Raw genomic sequence first — 23,054 nt, 5'->3', positions numbered from 1 at the left:
TCAGAGATGTCGTTTTAATTTATGACAGGAATAGTAGGCCAACTGAGATGGCCATTTTCAAAGGTCAGATATTTCTACCTTTGTCTAAAGTTTTCCCACATACCTCTACATTGCACTTTTAACCCTGTCCATCTGTTTCTAATTGAAATGAATATGAAACACGCACCTGGCATTATTATGCTTGCAACAGGAGCGCAGTTAGACAGATCGAGCTGACCAGTGCTTTCCCCAAGAGTTATCCTCAAGGTTAAAGTTCAAGACAATCTCTCTGGTAGACTTTAAAAAAAGTACAAATACTTTTGAAAAAAATTGTTGCCTTCTAAATCTAAAACGACGAGAAAGTTAGTATCAAATAAAAGGGTATGTTGTACAGTAGTAACATAATTCATTACATCACAGGCATTGTTATTTTCTCTGGCTTCTGAAGGAGTTACTTCAAGTTCTCTGTTACTGTGTTATAAATCGTGTGATATCATTTGTTCCACTACTATGACATTACGAACTGTCATGACTGTTGTAGTCTTTCATCCGGCGATGGTGGCACCAAAATTTGAATAATTCCTAACTTTGAAGTGATTGTTCTATTTACCTCAATCTTTTCTGATGGGCTCTGCTGATATTGCTGCATTTACTGAATAAACGCATATAAATTGGAGTCAAATCCCTTTTAACCTCACTTACATGTTTTCATGGAATCTTCTTGATTTAAAGGGATAGCATAGTGTTGGTTAAGATGGATGAGTCAGATTTTAACTTTTGGGGAGATAGTTAGAATCCACTTATATCAAGGAGGTATGAGACACCTCCTTGCTTATATTAAAGAGCACACGGAATTAAAAGTTAATTTGATGACAATCAGTTTTGAAATGACTGAGATATCCAAAAACAAAGTAAAACAAAGTGGTCCTAATAAAAAGTGGGTCCCACCTTTCTTAGAACCTCTTTGTTTTTGGATATTTTAGCCATTTTAATACTAATTTTCATCAAATAAACTTTGAATTCCTCTTAGAATTTTATGTTCTTTCATACTTCACAAGAGGTTTCTCAGTATCCCACAAGAAAGTTTGAAACCTAAAGCCCCATCTCAACCAAAATTATTCCATCCCTTTAAGACAACCATCGTGCGTAAAGGAGGCAGCAGTCAACCAAGGAGAGTTGCCGACAGATCTCTCTCCAACTTTCCTGAATCGAAGATTTCCTTTGTTAAAGGACCTTTTATCCCAAACAAAAATATTTCCCCTGGTATCAACCAGGCAGGTATAGTACCAGTGTAAGAGCTTTCGTCTGAACTTGGTGCGTCCAGCATCCAGCATTGACAACGACCTTTTTCAGCAGAAACTGGTTCTCCAGGGAACGTCAGCTGCTACGCTTGATCCATTGGGGAGGTCAACGGAGCAGCCCCATATAAAGATCCACTGGTATCACGCCCGTGATCAACAATAGTTCTCCTTCATGTCCTTCAAGCACAATCCTTGAAAATGAATAGCTAAAGTTTATAAACGATTCTGCAGAAGAAAAAGAATGACTTTAAAGTCAATGTACACTTGTGTTCAAATTAATACTTTTTAACTTATTCCCAAAGGTATCTGTCCCCATGATTCAACATAGTTATCTGCATCTACGGTTCCATGCTACTAAATTCCCTAGGCAATTATGTCTATTAAGCCACTTTAGTATGAGCGATAATTACTGTCCCTGTATCTATAGATACAATGTTTGATGACATGAAAATGGTCACCTTCAGAAGACTTAATAAATCTAAATTCATCAAGACGTCACAACAGACGCTTTGGTGCTATCTAGCACGAATCATCATCAATTTATCAGAGTCGAATTAGCACAGCCTTGACTGCAACTTACGCGTATTACTTCCGTTCTTGAATACGTATTTATTGTATGCGGCACTTCTGAGTGTCTAGTATTTACGATCTTACTTTATTTATTTTATTTTATTTATTTATTTGATTTATTTCTGCTTTATTCCGTAACATCAGAGATGATTATGTACATGTCATTTATGACAAACAGTATATCGACACATATTTTTAGTACAATTATACAAGACAAATACAAACAGCTTATGGAACTTAAACAGAAGGGTCTCCAAAAAACTTTGAGGGTATATCTGAAGGACTGTTGAGAAAATTAATTTCTGTTGTGAAATTGACATGTTTTCGGGGTTCGGACAATAAAATTTGAGTGTAAGGCAGCTGGAGCCTCAGAAGAAACTTGCTCACATCGCTCTGACATGTCTGACGTTATGCTCAATGCTTTGCTGTTGTCGTCGTCGTCGTCGTTGTTGTTGTTGTCTGTCACTCATTACCTAAAACATGTTTATCTTTACTCTGACCCTTTGAAGGTGAGTAAACAAACAAAAAATAACGACAAAAAAGTGTTAACGCGCATTGACTAAACAGTGACAACGAACTCCGATATGTTGAAATTCAACAAATATTTTTTTTCTTTTTCTCTCTTGGGTAGGTAAGGACGTTACTGTAAAAATGGCCATTTTCGTCCATTTTGAGGTCCCCTAGAGAACATCATGATCAGTCATGAAGTGCTGACCTGACCTTCCAGTCCTTTACATTATGTTATCACTTGCCTATACTGCCTAACTTTCTCTTAGTTGATTTGTAGCTATTTTCATTGATATCATTGGCATCATTAAGTTGATTTCAGTTTTCTCCCCTCGTAATACAATAAGACCATTGTTGGTTGAAACCAAGTTACCCAAGTCCACACAGTATCTAGAGAGAAACTGGCATTGAGCTTGCCATCATGATTTTTATAGGATTTTGTAATGATCGAATATATAACGCTATATACAGAGATCCACCGATTAAAGGACCTACCAATACAATTGCATGTTGACTTGTATTGATTTATAACGGTCTGATCATTTCCTGTGTGACAAAAACATCTAGGCTTGTGTCATATGCTTGAAATATTTTTCTACTACTTTTATTTAGGTTACTTGGATACGCCCACAAAAAATAAAAGCTTTTAAAATCAATCGTCGATGATATCATCACTGTCAACCACTGCTAAACTACTTCTATGATTAACAAAAGACAGAAGAATGTACTTTCCCCTTTCTGCACTCAGCTGACCATAACTTGCATTTTTCCATGTAATGTCGTAATTAATTTTGTTAGTTATGCATTACATAGGTCCCTTAAGGGAAGAAACGCCATATGACAAGGCTAGCACAAAACCTACATTTCCGACATGATATACTTGTCGGCATATAACAACGCCTCTTTGCTGAGAGCGCAGCAGAATTTGAAAAACGGTTAAAAGCACTTAAAGTCAGGATCGATTCGTCAGTTAATTATGAAGCTGTGTTAAGCTAGCCTTGCAGAGACCACCCTGCTAACACAAACACGTCGAAATGAAGTATTTTATGTGAAACACTGACTTGTTTTGTATAAACTTTTTGATTGTAACAGTACACTAATAAACCGAAAAATATGTTAAGTATTACAGCGAAAAAGAGAAGGAAAATGAGGGAGTTGAATATCTCGTATGCTTCTCTTGTCCCAGATATCAATTTCAAACTAAATCGGCAATGTCCTTGTTGACTTTCCTTTGATATCACAGTTTCGTACACTTAGCATATTTTGCCATTTCATGACTTTCTTCGTTCTAAATCTAACATAAATAAAGGATTTATGGTTCGATGTTTGTTTTTATTTCATTTTATCGCCTGCTATCACAGTTAATCCGTACATTAAGAGGGCGCTGGCATCATGATGTCATTTTGAAGTAGCAGTGTCATGAATAACGTGACGACCGCATTTCCGGGAAAGTGAGAAGGCTACTAACTGAGGCTCAGTGGATAAGACTGCAGACTCTGAAATATGCGTCACTGGTTTGAGTTTCGTGACATCAGCGGTGATTGTGGCCATATAGGACATTTTTGACGGGACGTCATCATCGCATCATTCCACAGTCCTGCTGTAGGAGCTAAAAACCTACCGGTCCTATGTTTGCTAGGATCCATTGCTCTCTATCCGACCACGTAAAACAAATCATAATTAACTTCAATTCACTCGTTTATATTTCCCATTTAAATCAAATAATTCTTCCTCTGTCTCCAAGTGTTATTTTTAATGCACAGAGGCGGATTAACCCAGTGAAGACCGTCCCCAGTACACTCGGGTAGGCGTCTATGGGAAATGCGTAAAATAACAAAAATCAGCTCGTCCTCTGTGTGTTAAGGTGCAGAGAACCCTCACACCACACTGAGAGGGAAAGAGAATAAAAATGGAGTCAACAGAAACACTTTATACTGCGCCCTCATGAGGCCAAATCAGGAAGCTAAGGGAGAGGGAGAAGATAGCGAGAAACGTCTTTGACATATTTTACTATGTGATACACTGTAATACCATGCTGTCCACAATGGCGACCGGAATGGTTTTTATTTGATTTGATTTGGTTTCAGCATTCATACAAAAGTATAATAACAGAAAGCCAGTTGAACAAAGATACTGAGTAATATTTGAATAGAGGGAACAGGATTTGCGAACCTGCACATGTTCTCATAGTCATGACTCCTTTAATGTCATTGGTACGACAGAGAGCGTCCGACAAAACAGACGTATCATTCCTAATTCCTGCCTTGATCATTAACTGAACTAGGAAACATAATACCACTGCAAACAGCACGTTCCGCCGATCACGAGGGTCAAAGGTCAAAAAGATTTGTCTTTGATGATGCCATAGAGGGCGGGTTGAATGTACTGCCTACCAGGGTGGCATGTGGAGGTAATCATCCGATGAAACATAGAATGGTATCAAATTGCTCAAAACTCATATCAAAATCGAGGGGAAAATAAGCATCCTCGTGGAAACCTAACTGTTTCTGCATACCTGATAAAACTGCGAATATATCATAATTATGAATACATATTTATGTGTGTGTGTGTGTGTGTGTGTGTGTATGTGTGTGTGTGCCCATGTGTGTGTGTGTGTGTAATATATATATATACATTTTTTTTTGTATATGTCAATACTTTCTCGTGAAGAAATGGTCAGTAGGATTGATTTATAATCGAGTTGTTATGTTTGAAGGGAGATGATGGGCAGTATAAGTTGGTAATGGATTTGTCTTTTGAATGGCATTTGTACCGTTTTTATGTTCATATTACACCCAGAATGGGTTGATTTATGATTGATTTGAATGAAATCAATAAAATATCATTGAAAAAAAAAAAGGAATCATATCTCTACATGCTAAATGAATGGACAATCTTGTTCAATCACATTGTAATGAAGCTCAACATGTTGTGTATTAGACTTGGTATAGTCGGTCTGATAGTGTAAGCCAGTGACTCGATACAGCGACTCGGATTACCCAAAACAAAACAACAACAAAAAAAGTTCCAGCAACGTTCGGACATGAGTTCAGTGAAAATCCGTTTGTTTGGTTTGCATGACTCAGATTCTTCTGCATGTTCCAATTGTATACACTGTACTACATGACTATTGTGTCTATTTATCTCGAACAGGCAGAGACATAATACTACAGTAAATCTTTTCTTATTGTGGAAGAAACATGTAAGTGTGAATTTTAGCATGCTATTACCTCCTGACCTAGCTCATGATCTCCAAGATTGAATGAAGAGTGTCTTCATTTTCTTTGAGATTAAAACGACAGATAAACAGACCTCCGAATAATAAACACAAATCTTGTACACACTGACACAGGCACGTACGCGCGTACACACACACACACACACACACACATACACACAAACTCACACCTATCCCAAAACAACTGTTGTACCTACTAAGCGTGATCCTCACAAACCTCAATCAAATGCACCCGGGAATTAGGCTGTTCTCCATATGATATGGCTCACACCTTAAAATGGAATGTCCCTGACCGCATCTCAAAATTGTACCAATGATACTGAAATAAATGAAAAGAAAAACTAATTAAAATCAGAAATGCAGTTTGGCAAAAAAACTGAATAGCTGCAGATATTGATTATGAATTTCTCTACAAACTGCATTTCGGCTGGAAGATGAAAGCTTTTCTCATGGAATTTGAAGGGATTATTATTTGATTGGGTGCATGTACAGAAAATGTGTGATTTTTTTTTAGTAAAAAGAACTCGTAGTCTGGCTTTGCGAACCCTTGGACAGATTTTGAGCTGAAGATCTCCCCTTGGAAATTTGAAGGATGAAAGGATGTATCTCACTTGAAACACCTCATCTCTCCCAGCTATTTTACAGAATTATTTGAATTTTGAATTTTAACACACGTCTCTATGGGAAAATATTTACCTGTGTGAGCCCTATAAGCCACACGTTCCCAACGCCAGCAGTAGTTTATGAAGGGAAACTCAAATTATCTTGACAAGAACATGACAATAACAATCTTTGACAATTCAGTGATTATTCCGCTGATTTATTACGACTTCTCTGGAGACGGAAAAGCAATACAATAATCTCATTGTTTACTTAACTAAAAAAAAAAACACAACAAAACAATATCTGTACACTTATATCAATTGAAGATAATTTTAAATTTGAAAAAAAAAGAAAACAAGTACGTAATTGTATATGACAGAGATTTTCATTACATACACAGATCTGAAAGTCTAGACGTTTTCTTTAACTACGCTGATTGATTGCATAGTTAATAGTTTTAACCTAATAAATAACACAGAAACAAAATATATACATTAGTCTATGCTTTCCCAAGTCTCAACTGGATTGTGCTAATCACTGACAGGCGTAAACGACAGCAGCACCTGCGGGCATGTATTACATAGAATACAACAGTTTAATGATTATGTAGACAGATAAATAATTTGATCATCACCATAACTGATGACAAGAAAAAAAAAAAAGAAAGAAAGAATTTGAATGCTTAATTTATTAAGTAAAAATGCTGTCACGATCTCATCTAGGTCGAAGCTGAATAGTGCTGTAGAAACACTTCTTTGTAGCATTTTTTCCGTCCTCTGTCCAGAACATTCTTTTCTACACATACAAGACAGCACTAGCATTAATCAACTACATTTTAGAAGGCTCTACAACAAGTTTTGCACTTAAAACGAGTCATTTGACGTCAGAAAATGATATCGAGTAAAATTCTGAAAGGCACGATGGTTACGTCACACTATGTACATGATACGGAATAGCATCTAAATTGTCTTCTTTCGGCAGTAAAATTGTCAATACTGGCGTAAATTAGATTAATTTCCTCGCGAGTTTGTGGCCATTCCATCTCTAACTTAGAGCTCGATGTTTGACATTAATATGAAACAATTATGCTAATAAATCGCACGAATGTTTCTATTTTAGCACTTCAATCAACATATTCTCCCAAATAAACAGCGCCCGATAACAGATAATAAATAATGATAAAGGTCAGAGCTCTTCAGGTGTCAACACAAGGCCTCAAAGAGCCAAGAGGAACAGAAAAAAATTTAGCAAGAGGATTATGTTTTAATCAAACAAGAATATAATTCTATTGTATGGGACTACTTTTTTTTTTTACTAGTAGATATTGCCAACTACTATAGTAGTCTAAGATTTCATTTATTGTTTTTATATGTGCATCATCTTAATAAATAATGTGTAATGGCGGTCAAGTTCATGAAAGAATGGAAGACGAAATTCAACTTAATTTTGGCTGACAAGAAGAACAAGTCTCGTCACCAATCTCTTCGATATGTTTATCACATGATTATCCTTTGAAAAACTAAGTAAATTCGATTTGAGGACAATAACGTTGTAAAAGCAATATATATCAAATTTGATGAAACATAAAAACGGAAATCATGAAGTATTTAATCTGTCAATGTATGTTCATGAATAGTTATCATCAGTTGATAATGGGTCATATACAAAACTAAAACCATAAGTAAATCAAATATATAGCCACTATGTCTGCTATTTATTGAGCCGGTAGGACAGGCAGCATTTCGCATGATGGTCAATTTTATACGCTTTTATTAATCACATGTAACCTTTGTCAGAAGATCATGAATATTCATTAGATTCTGTTAGAGTTAGACACACTAGATAGTTTATCAGAAACACGTAGCAAGTGCTGTATAAGCCGCTGCCTGCAAAAATAATTTTTTGTTAGGAATAATGACTGGTCTTAAAGGTCGCCCGAACCCTCAAATGGTTCCTCAGTGAACAGCTTGTTGGGCGAAGTGTTCTCTCCCGGGGAGGACGATGAAACCGACGATGAAATATACTCCTCGAGCTCACAGTAAGGTTGATAACCGCTCCAGTCACCACATGGCATGCATACTCGACGCGAGCTGCCGTGGAGGGCGTAATCTGGGTTGCAGTAGTACGTGACTTCGGCACCGAAAATGAAACCGCCAGTACCGCGTCGCACACCGTTCTGAATATCTCCGGGATCTTGGCAGCCCTGGTTCGCGGTATCTGTAATGACGAAGCAAGCGACTTACGAGTTTCAGAAAATAATACTGTAATCTTTGGAAAATAGAAACATTCTGGGTAAAAAATAAATCAACAAAGGGGCACTGCAGCTGGCTGCAGCTCAAATGAAATGAAATGAAATGAAACGGTACATCACAAGTAGGAATTATTGCTGGTACATGTCTTTTATTAATCTTTCCAATACTTTCCAACACCGGGCTTTGTCATTCTTTTCCTTTGATTGAAACTGACACAGCTGTGTTTTATGTCTTTATTTTTTCTTGTATATTCAAGCTAGACATTATGTATTCCCACATTTTTTATGCTTTATGTATTTTCGATAGAGAAATAAAAAAATAAAATTGAAATTTGAAATTGAAAATATTCTAGACTGTTGCTACTTCATGTCATGTTTTATCATTAGCTTATTGAGAGAAAGCAATCTAAGTTAAAAAAAAAGTGAAGACATAGTATTCAAGCAAATCATGGTTACATATATAAGTATTCAAAAGATTAATGTTGAACAATGCGGTAGTCCTGATAATCGTACGAAATGCAAACTGTGCAGCGTTAGCAGATTCTGTCCAGTATTTCGGTTTTCTATATTATATTATTCTGCTGCAATTCAACTTTTAAGAAAACAGAAGATGCTGCGATGCTGTATTATTTCTAACGTGGTACTGAGGACCAGCGCGTGATAAAAAAAAAAGACAATGTTGAACAACGTCATTTGTATCTGTGGAGCATCATCATTCGCCACCTCATTCTGTGACGGATGAACACTGACATACAATGAGGGACAGAAGAGGGCAGCAGTTAATATTATCTGTGTGAGGGGTTGAAGCTCGGATTATCTGCAGCTACTCTACGTCGATGAGTTTTATTTTAGTCACTTCAACAAAGGGATGTATGTAGAAAATGTGAGTGTACCTCTGTGTACAAGTTGAGCGATACAAGAAGATGAAATGAAAGCATAAAAATATATGATGTTCGATCCATGACTCCGATGTTATTATTGTACAACATCTACTAACAATTCTTAGTACCCCCACCCCAATCAAGCAGCAGTGCAATGGATGATCAATGTGCATGCTTACGGACAAAATTTAGTGTGCTGTGCAATCTAGTACCTAACTGACTAGCCATGTAAACTTCTGTATAGATGATAGAAATAACTATAAACAATGATAGAGCCGAAGATAGCTAGGCATGTACGCAAAGCTGGATTTTGTTTAAAATTTCTTCGTTTGCGTGTGTATCATGTTCGAGCGTTGACTATCTTCCACATCTTTCCTGCTTGGAAAAAATCATTTCAATTCAGGTTTAATTTCAAACATTAAATCAGTTATTTTATTTTCATTGTATTATTCTCCTTTTACACTTCTTCCCCATGTGCACCAGCCGAGGCACCGATAACATATATAAGAGATGCTTACGTTCTTTAATTATATACATTTTTTTAATGATATTCTTTATTTGAGTTTCATTCAATATCAGGTCCATGTTGACAATTAAATTAATATGAACAACAACAAAAAAGCAGCTGTATTCTTCTTTCTTGCGCTGCTAAATCTCTCTCTCTCTCTCTCTCTCTCTCTCTATATATATATATATATATATATATATATATATATATATATAATACAATATATTTTGTAGGGTTTTTTTTTCCAAACATACTGGGCAGTTCGGAGTTCAGCTCATGTACACATTGGTACGAATGACCTTTGTATGTTTGTTTGTTTTTTCCTAGTTGGTAAGGCATTTCATTCGTTTACAAAGTGACATTATGCATAGGCTTGCTCGACGTAACAAGCCGTCACGGTGATGGACTTCGTCAATCATGTTTAAACAAATGATGAATTTGCGTAGACCAGGTGACCAGAATGATCCGTCAATTAACATTTGGGAAAGCATCAATTTCATTATTTTGCATTGAATATCTATTTTTTTTTTTCTATCGATATTGCCAAAATCCACCTTCGCTGTCAGGTGGTTCTGCTTGCAAGCACGACTGTCAAGGATTATCTGAATAATCATTACATTTCACATCATTATCTCAGTAAATTTAAAAAACATTTTTCTGCAAAGTGGAACCCCAAACTGGCTTCTTCCGTTTAAATGGCTGGTTCAGTTTCGGTTGAGATGGAACAACAGATTGTTAACGTTTGGGGGGGGGGGGTGTTCGTTTTGTTTTGTTTTGTTTTGTTTTAAGAAATATGAAAGAGCATATTTTAAGCGAATTCAGAGTTTATTTGATGAATATTGGTTTTGAAATGACTGAGACATCCAAAGTAAAGCAATCTTGATAAAAGGTGGGACCTAGCTTCCATTAGGATCGCTTTGTTTTACTTTGTTTTTTGGATATCTAGGCCATTTCAAAACCAATTTTAATCGAGTAAACTTTCGATTCCTCTTAGAATTATATGCTCTTTAACATTTCATGAAAGTTGTTTCTTAGTATTTTGCAAAAGTTAAAGGCTGAATCATCACCTGGAACAATAATATACCATGGATCCCTTCAAATTCCCTACTGGAAAGAGCACAGTGTCTCACAGTGTGTTCACAGTGTGTTCACATAGTCGACTATATGTGAAAACGCTTGAATTTAACAGTGTGAAGACGATTTTACACTGTGGTGTGCATGTGGTTTTCACAGAGTGTGCACATAGTAATGCTGTATTTCACACTGTGAATTGATGACTCACATTATGTTCACCCTGAAACGCTCGAATTTAACAGTGTGAAGAGATTTCACACTGTGGAACACTGTGTTCTCTCCAGCAGGGAAGTTTGGCCGTCCAAACATCAACGAAGGAAGGTTTTGATGGAAGACGACTTTACCTGGGACTTTGAAGACGATGTCTGTAACGTCTTCGGTGATGTCGTAGTCAGCGAACTCGCCACTGCATGCGTGAATGATACGCATCCTAGTTAATGTCTGCATGATGGCCAGCGCTGATCCATCCTCTGATGTAGTCAGATGAAGCTGGTAGTAGAAATTTACTCCCCAGACCCTGGAAAGGAAAATATACATGATTTGAATGATGGTGATGATGATGATGATGATAACAATAATAATGATAATGATAATAATAATAATAACAATAATGATAATAACAGTAATAATAACAATGATGATAATAATAATAACAATAACAATAATAATAATAATAATAATAATAATAATAATAATAATAATAGTAATAATAATGATGATAATAATAATAATAATAATAATAATAATAATAATAATAATAATAAGAATAATAATAATAATAATAATAATAATAATAATAATAATAATAATAATAATAATAATAATAATAATAATAATAATAATGATAATAATAATAGTCATCAATAGTGGTATCTGGATATTTGTTGGTAATAATAGCATTTACAGGGACTGAACAGTACTAGTTGAGGTGGGGATTCATGTTTTGATCATTCCTCTTATTCCTCTTTTGAAATATGAAAGAGCATGAAATTTTAAGAAGGATTCAACGTTTATTCGATGAAAATTGGTTTCCAAATGACTGAGATATCCAAAAAAGTGATAATAATAAAAGGCGACAGGCCACGCCGTTTATTAGGATCTCTTTGTTTCACCTTGTTTTTGGATATCTCAGCCATTTCAAAACCGATTTTCATCAAAGAAACTTTTGATACCCCTTAGAATTGCATGCTCTTTGACATCTCATAGAGTGGTTACTGAATATCTCGCAAAACGTTAAAAGCTACACCCTCACCTCAACCAGAACTGTACACACCCTTTAATGCACTAGATTTTACTTTGCTCTAAACGAAAACTCGAGACAGCCAAAAAGATAAAAATCTCAATATTCTAAATTGTTCTGCAAATTTACTTTAATTGGTAGATAGCAACAAATACATCAAACTCATACCTAGTCCAAGTAAGGCGTAAGTCGCTCATTTTACCATTCACATATAGGAAAAGTGCACTGAAAACTGTTCAAGGGCATGAATGTTTATGCTGTATTATGCATTGAATCTATACTATATGGATGTTTAAATATATTATCAAAGATACTTACACAACGCTTGTGTTGGGGGCAACGGTGGAACAATCTTCAGTAAAGCATGTGTGTATGGTGACTATCTGTGTAACAGGCCATGGAAAGGCGGCCGCCCACCATGTGAAATGTTCGGTCTGGTAGACCCAGACAAGCCCGCTGCCATCAGAGGCCTCCTCGATCGTTCCCGTTCCACTCTGTACCCAAAGACCTGTGAGATAAAGGTATTTGGAGAACAACAACAACAAACAAAATGAATACGATAATGGGACGTTCGTTAAAGTCGCCAAATTTGCAGGTTTTGCAGAGTTTTACTCTTCGCGAGTACTCGAAATCGTCAACATTTGTATTGTATCCAATTACCAACCCTTATGGGACGAACACCTCAATGCAATTTCCATAGCTTAGTCGATAAGAGCACCGGTCTAGCAATCCAGAGGTCTCGGGTTCGAATCCCAGTGGAATTCCTTTGTTCATTTTTCATATGAGTTATTAAGCAATAGCTATAATTCTATGTTGAATAGAATGGGTAATGACTAAATTGCGCTGGGATAAATTTTGTACCAAGGATATGGATTAAAAAAATACTGGAACTAAAACGACAGAAAAGAACAATACATTTTTCTTCAGTTGTGTCGTTGGCTCTAAAACTCACACAGTGTAATCAATATAAAAATCTTTGCTTAAAACTTTGTTTACGTAAATATATTTTTCTCTCTAACAAAGGTTATCCCATTGAGGACGAGCACATTTTCCTGTAAAAACACCTGCCCAAGCGTGTGGGTAAAGAGCAATCCCACAATGTAGCCATGTAATGTGACGGGGGAGAGGGGAGCAGGAATGGGGTGTGGTCATGAAGGCCGGAAAGGTTGGCGGTGAATTGAGAGACACACCCTAACTCTGTCCTTAATGGATTGCTATTTAAAGAGAACGACCTCATTGTTCACTATTTTACACCTCCTAATGTCTCTTATTCTCAGTTTAACCCCTAGTCTCTGAGACGCTCTAATTCCCCGCAGTGTTGACACAGGTTAACCTGGTTCTGAAAGCACTAGAGCTAAATGAATTGAAACTCCGTCATGACTAAAGCGTCATAAACGGATTAATGTTTAACAACGAATGAGAAAACTGACGAACACAAGCCCTCAACGTTTGATTATGATGACGAAAAAAAAAGTGAATTGAATTGAATTGAACTGAATTGCATTGAATTGAATTGAATTATCGATAAACTGCAAATAAGCGTGTCATAAAAAAAAATAGAATCTTACAAAGCTTCATTTTTGGAAATCTTGATTATTCAGTGACGCTCTTCAATTCTTTTGAGGAAAAGAAATCTGACCTCAAAAAAGACAATTTTAATCATTTTGCAGGGATGAATATGCTCCCCATCTAGTAATGGTGATGTCTATAGGAATTAGAAAACAGCGTTTAGTGAAATCTATAGTAATTACTATCACGATGAGTACTGAATTGATATTTCTAAGTTGTTGTTTAATTTCACACTAAATTGAGATATGTCCAGATATGTATTTGATGCGCTTTTAACAAAGTTGAAAGTAAATGTGACAAAAGCACAGCAACACAGAATGGTCCTAATAAAAGATTGGTCCACTTTTTTCTATTAGGATCGCTTTGTTTTGGATCTCTCAGTCATTGCCAAACAAGTGTTTCATCAAATAAATTTTAAATCCTCCAAGAATTGTATGCTCTTTCGTGCTTAATTTTCGTAAATTATGTGCTTTATAATCTGAATCCCATTTAAACCAAAACTATACTACCAATGCAATGTGAGTGATATAAGAAGCTGATGCAAAAAAGCAACAAACAATATACATCTTAAGGTATCTTAATAACGTCAATCTAGATGACCTACCAATTACTGATGGCTTTGAATCATTTGAATTGTTAAACAATTTTATTGTGTGACTTTCTCTTCTTCTTTCTCATCATAAGTCTCTCCCTGGTTTTTACTTTTCTTTTTTCCCCCTAGATTCAAGCTCAAACCTTAACCCATCTGTCGAGAAAGGAAATTCTAATCGAGATTTTATTTGATCAATCCTTGTAGGTACTTTTCCAGCCTTCTTCAGGGTTCAAGGTTCAAGGCACTAACCGATGGCCTCGTCGAAGTACCAGGCAGGCACCTCGTCGCCGACTTGGACTGAGGCGAATCGTTCTGATACAGGAATGCGAATAGTGGCCGCTTCGGTGAGATCAACCTTTGAATTGGACCCTGGCTCCGTGACAGCAATCTCGGCCACTGCCAATGCGGCTAGTTTATCGGCTGCTTCGCCTGGTAAGGTAAAACGAGGGGAGAGTGTCGAAAATGAATGTCTCTCATTAACACACAGGAGAATAAAATAGATTATTGCATGAAAGTTAAAAAAAATATATATATTTAAATGAGGGGGATATTGAAAGAATATTTATGCTCTTAAAGCAGACAGACAAAAGGAAAACGAATATTCATTTACTAAAAGCTGGTTCTCGACATAATTGCTGTTATAGATCACCAGAAAATTAGCGTGCTGATATTTAATGATACATGAATCAGCATTGGGTGAAATCGATCTTCCGCAACTTTACAGGACTTTTGCTACTACGGATTAGTGGTCCCAATTTTTCTCTTCTTTAGCATCTACTTAATATTTTCCGTTTTCATTTATATGCATCGTCTTTTTCATCGTCTTTTCTTCTCCTTCTCTTTCTTCTTTTCCCATCTTCATCTTATTCTGCTTCATCTTGGTATTGCGAACACCGATCACCGCGCGGCACTACTTTAGTATAGTGTCTTACCGTCCCCTGTGTGAACGTTCAATTCCGGTACGCTCTTGGAATTGTCCGGTTCGGACAGGTCGACGGTGAGGACGTCGATAGAGACAGGTCCCTGTGTCATGTTCAGACCACCTGTGAAAGATAGAAAGACGATCACAGTGAGGAGAAATGATGTTGAACAGAACAGGAAGAGGAAGTCATAGGTCAGATGACGCATTAAATCAGATTTTCAAGAATAATTGGGTATTAAAGAGCATCTTTTATGTTGCCTTTCTTGTGCGTACGGCGTGTTGTTTTTTTTTTTATATTAGTGTTTACATGATATTTGATTTACATAATCTCAATCTCTAATAAATTCTCACTTTTCAATGATACTGTACTCTTCATCCCATGTTTTCCATGTTTATGGATTTTCCTTTTTTATTCTTTAATGTTACGTACATACTCTGTGATTGTTATACATGTGAGTCCGCAGGTGCCCTCGGTAAAACATTTGGCAAACTTAAGCCTACATTGCTAATAGAAGATTGAATGAATAAACAGATGAATATATATATATATATTGTATAAGTTAATCAATATACAAATGTGAATTTACGATGAACAAGGTAGCATGAATGGCAGAGAAGAGAAAGTTGTCAAAAAATTCATAACGGGCGGATTGCGCTAACTAAAGGCGAACATTCTTTACATAGTGTAAAGAACGTAACAGAATATAAAAGTAACTACATACAGCAATGAAAGTTTAAGAGTGGAAACAGAAATGAATAATTCGGCCTCAGAGACTATGAATATGACGCAAAAAAAAAAAATTATAGTAACTGCTCCAATATGTCGGTTTGTAGAATTGAAAATGCTACATTCAAAATCTTCTGAAATAATTTGAATCCTAAAACTTTTTGGCAGATATCATCATAAATCAGAGTTTCAATTTAGGGACAAAAAAAAAATCAGGGCTTGGTAGACTTATGAAAATCACATCTAAGAACCATTAAAAGATTTGATCAGCAACAAAACATCACAACACTTGCTGATTCGATTTCTAGCCATTTACATCATAGACTTAATATCTTGTATCCATCAATTCATTCCAATAGTGAATTAACAAGACACGTCTAATAAAGGGCAACACAAGAAACTGTAAGAATTAAATTCTCAATCCATCCCCATCTGTCAATAGGGGAAAAAAGAAATTTAAGGAGTCTATAAATCTAAATTTACCTGCAGGTATTTCCACTTCGAGGGTTCCAGCGTTGGGGTCAGAGAAAGAGAACGTACGTGTTGTCGGCAGCGGGTATGGGAAAACTACACCATCGTTGTAGTTCGTTAGGGTCAAGGTTACCAGATTATCTGACGAAGCAAAGAGGTGACATATAAGTGAATCATATGTAGGACTCAGATGATGGCTGATACTCATTTTGCATCCAAGAATTATGCTCAATTATGCTCTCTTTACAAGCCAGAATGGATTTAGAGTTCAGTCAATAATCCCCACGTGAAGGGCTTCTGAACTTGATGATTTCGGATGATTCTTATAACCTTTTTTCGGACATAATGTGGAGTTATTACTGAAACTTTTAATGGTACTAGTTGAGTTTGGTCAATCTATATAAGGTACAACAAATGAGATAGTAATACCATTAAAAACTGTCAGGGATCGAGCCCTATCAATGCAATCGTGCCCCTGAGCCAAATCATTTACCCCTAAAACTTTTCCCTTCAATTCACAATTGATAGGTGTGAAAGGTTACAACATGTTGAGAGTGGACATGACTGAGTTTTGTCAGCTGTTGGTGTTAGGATGTCAGTCAGATGGGGAAAATGACAGCCTTATTCTAAAGGTCCAGTTTACCTTTGGGAGCAGTGATTTGAAATGTTTTCAAGATATCACATTATTTTGATGCCTATGTGTAGGTCTGTTGTATCACAAAACATCCTATACCATATAACATTTTCGCAGTAAAGCCCTAAATATAAGGACACATGAGTATTTTTCTCAATAAACCATAACTGTAGATGGTTTAGTCTGGAATCATTTTTTATCATAACTATTGTTCACATTTTGTGTATTCAACAATACGTAACATCGATTATACGGATTCAAATTCTAACAGTAATTGTTTCTATCCGTAACTCACATTTTATAACTATTTTAAAGCACTAAATGCTGGGTTTTTGCTTCAACGCAAATGGTAAATTATGCCTTTAATGCTCTCATGTGATAAGTGTAGTGCATGTGGTGATACGAGTCCAGTGACCCGAGCTATAACGTGCTCATTTTACAATGTTTTACCACCAAAATATATTAAAAAAAAAATATCCCGTCTGTCATCATCACTGTCATTATTTCTTGAGACACTAGAATTGTGTCATCAGTGAAATAACAAAGGCGAACCATTTCTGTTCTGTCAAAAATTATCTTTAAACCATGCACTAGAAAGCACTCCAGATTTCAAGTCCTCTTTTAAGTATGATAATAATTTCATAATTCAAAGCATGGTCTTCAGATCAACCCTTTAAAACATGGTAAGATTTTTTTTTTTTTTAAATCAATCAACATATTCATGTTGCCTTCTATAATTTGATTTTTCAGCGGACCTTTGGATAGCTGTTGCAAATTCCCTCTTCGTCTCGAATTGAGAAGTTCAATGCTTCCCTTTAATCCTTCGCATGCCCCCCCCCCCCCTCCCCCCCGGTCATCTGCCTGCTCTTAATCATACTCATGAGGTTTATAAATTTTTACTTTCAAATGGGATATTGCGCTAATAATGATACGTGTAGTATGTTCATCGTCAGAAAAGCCTGTTCTAATTTGAGTCATTTAGCTGTGTACTTTATAATGAATTGCTCATGATAGTTACAGGCGTGAAAAATGCCCCCCCCCCCCCAAAAAAAAAAAAAAATAATAATAATAATAATAATAATAATAAAATAGAATAAAATAAAAAAAGATAAAAAATAAGTTCGCATCCCGTGTTGGTATTGATGTCAAAAGTACAGTCTGCGCTGGTCTGATACGATGCGTTCTTTACTCCCACTGTCTCGACGCGTGCTTAAGGGATAAATTTCTCCGCTCAAGATATTGCTAAATCCCTCTTTCAGCAACAAAAGTCTAACATAAGTTCGAGAAGGATGGAAAATGAAAAACTGCAAAAATAGAATATAATCTTTCAAAATTTACAACTGAGAAGAGACTGATAATTCCACTGCGAAGACTGCTAGCACGCATTCGGCCATATGACTGTTAGTTCATGAACCCTGGCGTGAAAGCATCATTTCTTTTGGAGAGATGCTGCATCCTTTCCTATATAAATAGAGCACAGAAACTAAATGAATTAAACGGGTTTTAATTTTAACTTAATCTTATAGAAATTTTAAGGGTAGCCATGATGAAAACATATTTCAGATTAGCTTCTATTAATAGCGTTACTGTATCAACGATGTGATTATCATTTCGATTGCGATAATATGAAACAGAAACAAAAAGGGGAAATCTACTAGAACCGATAGATGAACTCAGATAGTTATTGCTGCGCACCGTGTTGACAAGGTAAAGTAATATACTGGCGTGATACCTCAGCTCAATGAGCTGTCTATGAGGATCACATTAATCAATGTTTGCAAAAATATCATCCCAGCAATTTGCCTATGTTACTTCTTTAGTATCTAATAATGTGACCATGTCATTTAATCCACTGGTTTTGTAATGGGAGCTGCGTGTGCCATAAACACAACACTGTCAGAATCGAGTTGGTAAAGATAAAATGGAAATTAATGAGAGTATCGTTCCTGAATGGAGAGCACTTTCGAGTTAAACCTCATAAAATTAATAAGTCAGTTGATATCAACACCACTCCCGTTTTTTTCTTTTATTCTCTTTATTTCGCTCTAATTCTCTTAGTCTTCCGTCATCTCTGTCCCCCCCCCCCCCGCCAACTTATTTCTCGGCGTTTAATTGTGATGATTGTAAAATGACTCACAATGATAAACTTAATGTTACATGATGCTGGTAGCAACGATATCAATGATGACGATAATAACAAATATGATTATAACAACAATGATATCAATAATAATGATAATTATAATAATAGTAATAATAACAATAGCAATAGTTATAATAAGAATATTGATAATAATGCTACTAGTAGTAATGACAGTAATGGTATTCGTAATAAAAATAATAATAATAACAATAATAAATTGGTACAACTTAGACAAAGTTCTGTCTGCAAATTAGCATCATTAGCATCATTGCAGTCAAGAATATTCCCCACAATCTAGGCCAAACAGGCACAACAGCCGTACAAGAAATCGAAAACCTCAAGAGAGAGAGAGAGAGAGAGAGAGAGGGAGAGAGAGAGAGAGATAGAGAAAGAGAGAGAGGGAGAGGGAGAGATACACATCTCGAATCGTGAACACAGAACTTTCCCGCTACTCAAGGGGAAAGGAATGCTCTCTCTCCCTCTATAAACCTTATATGGAATGCCAACTCGGAACTCCCATCTCTATTAGTAAGAGTGAGATCAAGAGCTAAGAGGAACTTATCATGGATTAAGGAACAGTCCATATTAGACAACTTTCAGCTCTTGCACTTTTTTAACATGGGGTTGAGGTCGTAAGAGAGTATTTTAAGAACGTGTTCACTGAAAAACGCAGACGTCCCTCACAAGATAGCAGTAATCCACCAAAAGCGCGCGCTTCTTTTGTTCCTATTCTTCGGTACCTTATCTCTGTGCCCTAGCCGGCGTTGCGTCTTCACCTATCCGCCGATTAGCTATCATTGCATATTACCACTTATAACGAGTGTCATTAACCTCGTTCACTGATAACTCATGTTGTGACAGCTTGCCGATTTACATGCATCTTTCATGAGTGATAAAATCTCGGCGTGCATGCTCAACTGCTTGGCTGTATACCTTCTTCTCCAGCAATTTAAAGGACAGTGGATTTTTCCCACGTCGTTTGCATGTAAGATTTTTTTTTTAATCAATAGCAAGTTTTGTTTTGTATTGTTTTTTTTTCTTTTCATCTCTCTCTCTCTATCAGGAAAAGGAGAAATTTGGATGTCATACAGAGAAAAGGTTTGCTTTTGTTTTTGTTTTTGCAAACGAAACTCATCGACAAGCTCGAACTGCTATCATTGGCTATGAAATAACATAAAAACAGAAAGGCAACCCAAGATAAATTCATGTAATTCTAAAGAAGTCTGGTTGAATGATTGATTATGAGACTGATCTCTTGAGCTATTGATCTTATTACCGTTTGATTACTAAGAAAGCGAATTTTAGTCATCATGTCAATGGGCTTAGTTCTGATGTGTCTGTCACTCTGTCTGTCTCTCTATCAGTATATTTTATAGACTAGTATCTATCTATCTTTATTTGTACCTCTGTGTTTGTCTGTCTACCTGTCTCTTTTTTCTTTTCGTCTGTATCATTTTGTTTGTTTGTCTGTAAATTTCACATCTTCTTAGCTTTCGTCCATTATTTTGAACATTCAGTGCGTTCTGTTATGATCAGGTGTTGTAAACCAGAACAGTTCATGTGTTGTGACCGTGTTATTATCCAATTAAATTATGTCTGTCTTTCTTTCTAACGCACGTCTTCATCTGTCAGTGATGTCGGTCCTATACATGGCTTTTCCCCCTTAATGTCTGTGATCTATCCTTTTACATACTCTATTCACGTCCCCCACCCCACCTGATTCTACATCAGAAGTGTGTTCTGATTAGTTTGTCTGCCAATGTCGTTTCGCCGTAGTGATGATGGTGGCACTGGGCAATGTTGGGAGGAAAAAATGTATCCGAGACCATAGAGCTATGCCGAGACTAACTATCATATGACAGGTTGTTGGAATATGGCTCTGGCTGGCTTTATTAATCACTTTTTAACGACCCATTCACATCGAGAAGGACATGAAATAGATGATTATGATTCCATCGCTGGGAAGTGATCGATCATCGGTGATTGACGATGATTACGAATCATCCATCAGCGATGATCCCCGCTGAGATGTATTGCGGATTTACTGAATTCCCTCAAGGAGTATCAGTACAGTGTTCGGCGTAATAGGCACCCATGTACGTCATAAACGACGATGGTTATGAAACCATTGCATCATGCATGATATTTCTAAGCTACCCTTTCAATCTTTCATCACTAATATTCAGATTCCTCATTTGTACATCGTGGTGGACGCAGCGTTACAACTTTACTTACCGCTTATTCGTCGATAACTGCACAAATATTTTTCATGGCTTCAGAAATTAATTCTTATTCTTCAAATAAACTCATGGTAATCATTCAACACGGTTTCCTTTCATATCAGACTAACGTTTTATCATAACTTATTATTGTGCATATTTTTTTCAATATTCTTTTTTTTTTCAATAATAAAACTCAACAATCAAAGCAAGAGGGCAACGGCATCTTTATTTTCTTTTAAGTATAAATAATCAACCTTTCCCGAAATATAAATATTCTTTTCTAGCTGATTTAATGCGCTCATATTATCGTTATAAAAAGTGGGTCCCACCTTTTATTAGGATCGCTTTGTTTGGAATATCTCAGCCATTTTAAAACCAATTTTTATCGAATAAATTTTGTATTCCTCTTCAGATTAGCTCTTTCACATATCATGAGAGGTTTCTCATTATCTGATTAAAAAAAAGGTTGGAAACTTTAAGCCCCATCTCCATCAAAACTGTCCCATCCCTTTAAGATTGTGACTTACTCTCGTTATTGCGGACATCAAATGACGTCGATGTCGTGGGATGACCAGGCTTGGAGGCAACAACGATAATGCTGGCGTCGTTCGGTACAGGAATCTTCGCCACACCATTGAGCTGGGTGAAGACTTCGTTAAGGGCAGCATCCCCGCCTTGGCGGACATCGTAGGTACGGATCCTGGCACCAGACACCGGCGCGCCACCGACTTGCTCCAAGACTAAGATAGTGACGTCAACATTCCTAGCTATAGAACAATAAAAACATTGACCAATCGACATCGGTTATTCAAATTTGTTTTAAACATTATTGCATGTACATCAAAAGTATCGATGATTATTGAATGAGTATGAAATAAAACTTTGCTTTCATGTCACTTCCAGCCACATCATGATAAACATTTCCTTTAATCAATACCATATTTCTCAACTCCAAACATTCATTCACTAGAGTAATATGAAAATCAAATATGTTATAAAAGTGAAATCATTGATCTTTTTATCTCCCTCTCATCTCCATTTAAAGACTATTGATACCATTCGTGGCACACTCTTATCTCATAACCTCCACAAAAGTGTTGCCTCTGGTACCCTCTCAACCCCAGAGTTGATACCAGTAGTATCCCCCCATCCCCTTTCCTCGGACCGGAGCTGACACAATATTGGTACCATCTCACCCCATTACCACGACATTGGATACCATTGGGGATACGTTCTTGTCTCGTTGCCCCTGGTACCCTCTCACCCCCTTGCTTCCAGGATTGACACCAGTAGTTACCTACCTCCCATCACCGTACCTCCAGAATTGGCACAATTGGTACCTTCTAATTCTCTTACCACAACTGTCGATACCGTTATGGATATACGTTCTTATCCCCATATACAATGTACCTCCCAAGTTGTTACCACTGCTACCCTCTCATCTCTTTTAACCCCCAGAGTTAATACCACTAGAATTCTCCCATCCCTTTACCTCCAGAGCTGATATAATAACGTGGTACCCTGTCATCCCCTTACCACAACTGTTGATACCACTGGAGGGTACGCTCTTATCCCCTTCACGTCCGTTGTTACTATTGACACCCTCTCATCTACCGCACCTC

At 36.6% G+C, this 23,054-nt stretch overlaps 1 protein-coding gene across 1 annotated transcript in view; it reads right to left on the bottom strand.

The window, feature by feature from the left end:
* Positions 1 to 7,581: 7,581 nt before the first annotated feature.
* LOC140234903 (uncharacterized) overlaps positions 7,582 to 23,054 on the bottom strand; it is an 85,615-nt gene continuing 70,142 nt past the window's right edge. The window contains exons 9-15 of the mRNA XM_072314944.1: positions 21,960 to 22,199; positions 16,446 to 16,574; positions 15,246 to 15,356; positions 14,563 to 14,742; positions 12,471 to 12,660; positions 11,257 to 11,429; positions 7,582 to 8,415 (exon numbers count right to left, since the gene is read on the bottom strand). Coding sequence (XP_072171045.1) covers positions 8,123 to 8,415; positions 11,257 to 11,429; positions 12,471 to 12,660; positions 14,563 to 14,742; positions 15,246 to 15,356; positions 16,446 to 16,574; positions 21,960 to 22,199 — 1,316 coding nt within the window. The 3' untranslated portion in view covers positions 7,582 to 8,122. The remainder of the gene's footprint in view (positions 8,416 to 11,256; positions 11,430 to 12,470; positions 12,661 to 14,562; positions 14,743 to 15,245; positions 15,357 to 16,445; positions 16,575 to 21,959; positions 22,200 to 23,054) is intronic.

This window comes from Diadema setosum, chromosome 11 (assembly GCF_964275005.1).
Source record: "Diadema setosum chromosome 11, eeDiaSeto1, whole genome shotgun sequence".
NCBI classification, from domain to species: Eukaryota; Metazoa; Echinodermata; class Echinoidea; order Diadematoida; family Diadematidae; genus Diadema; species Diadema setosum.
Note: the sequence above shows the minus strand (reverse complement) of the source record. Positions and strands in the feature narration are given on the sequence as shown.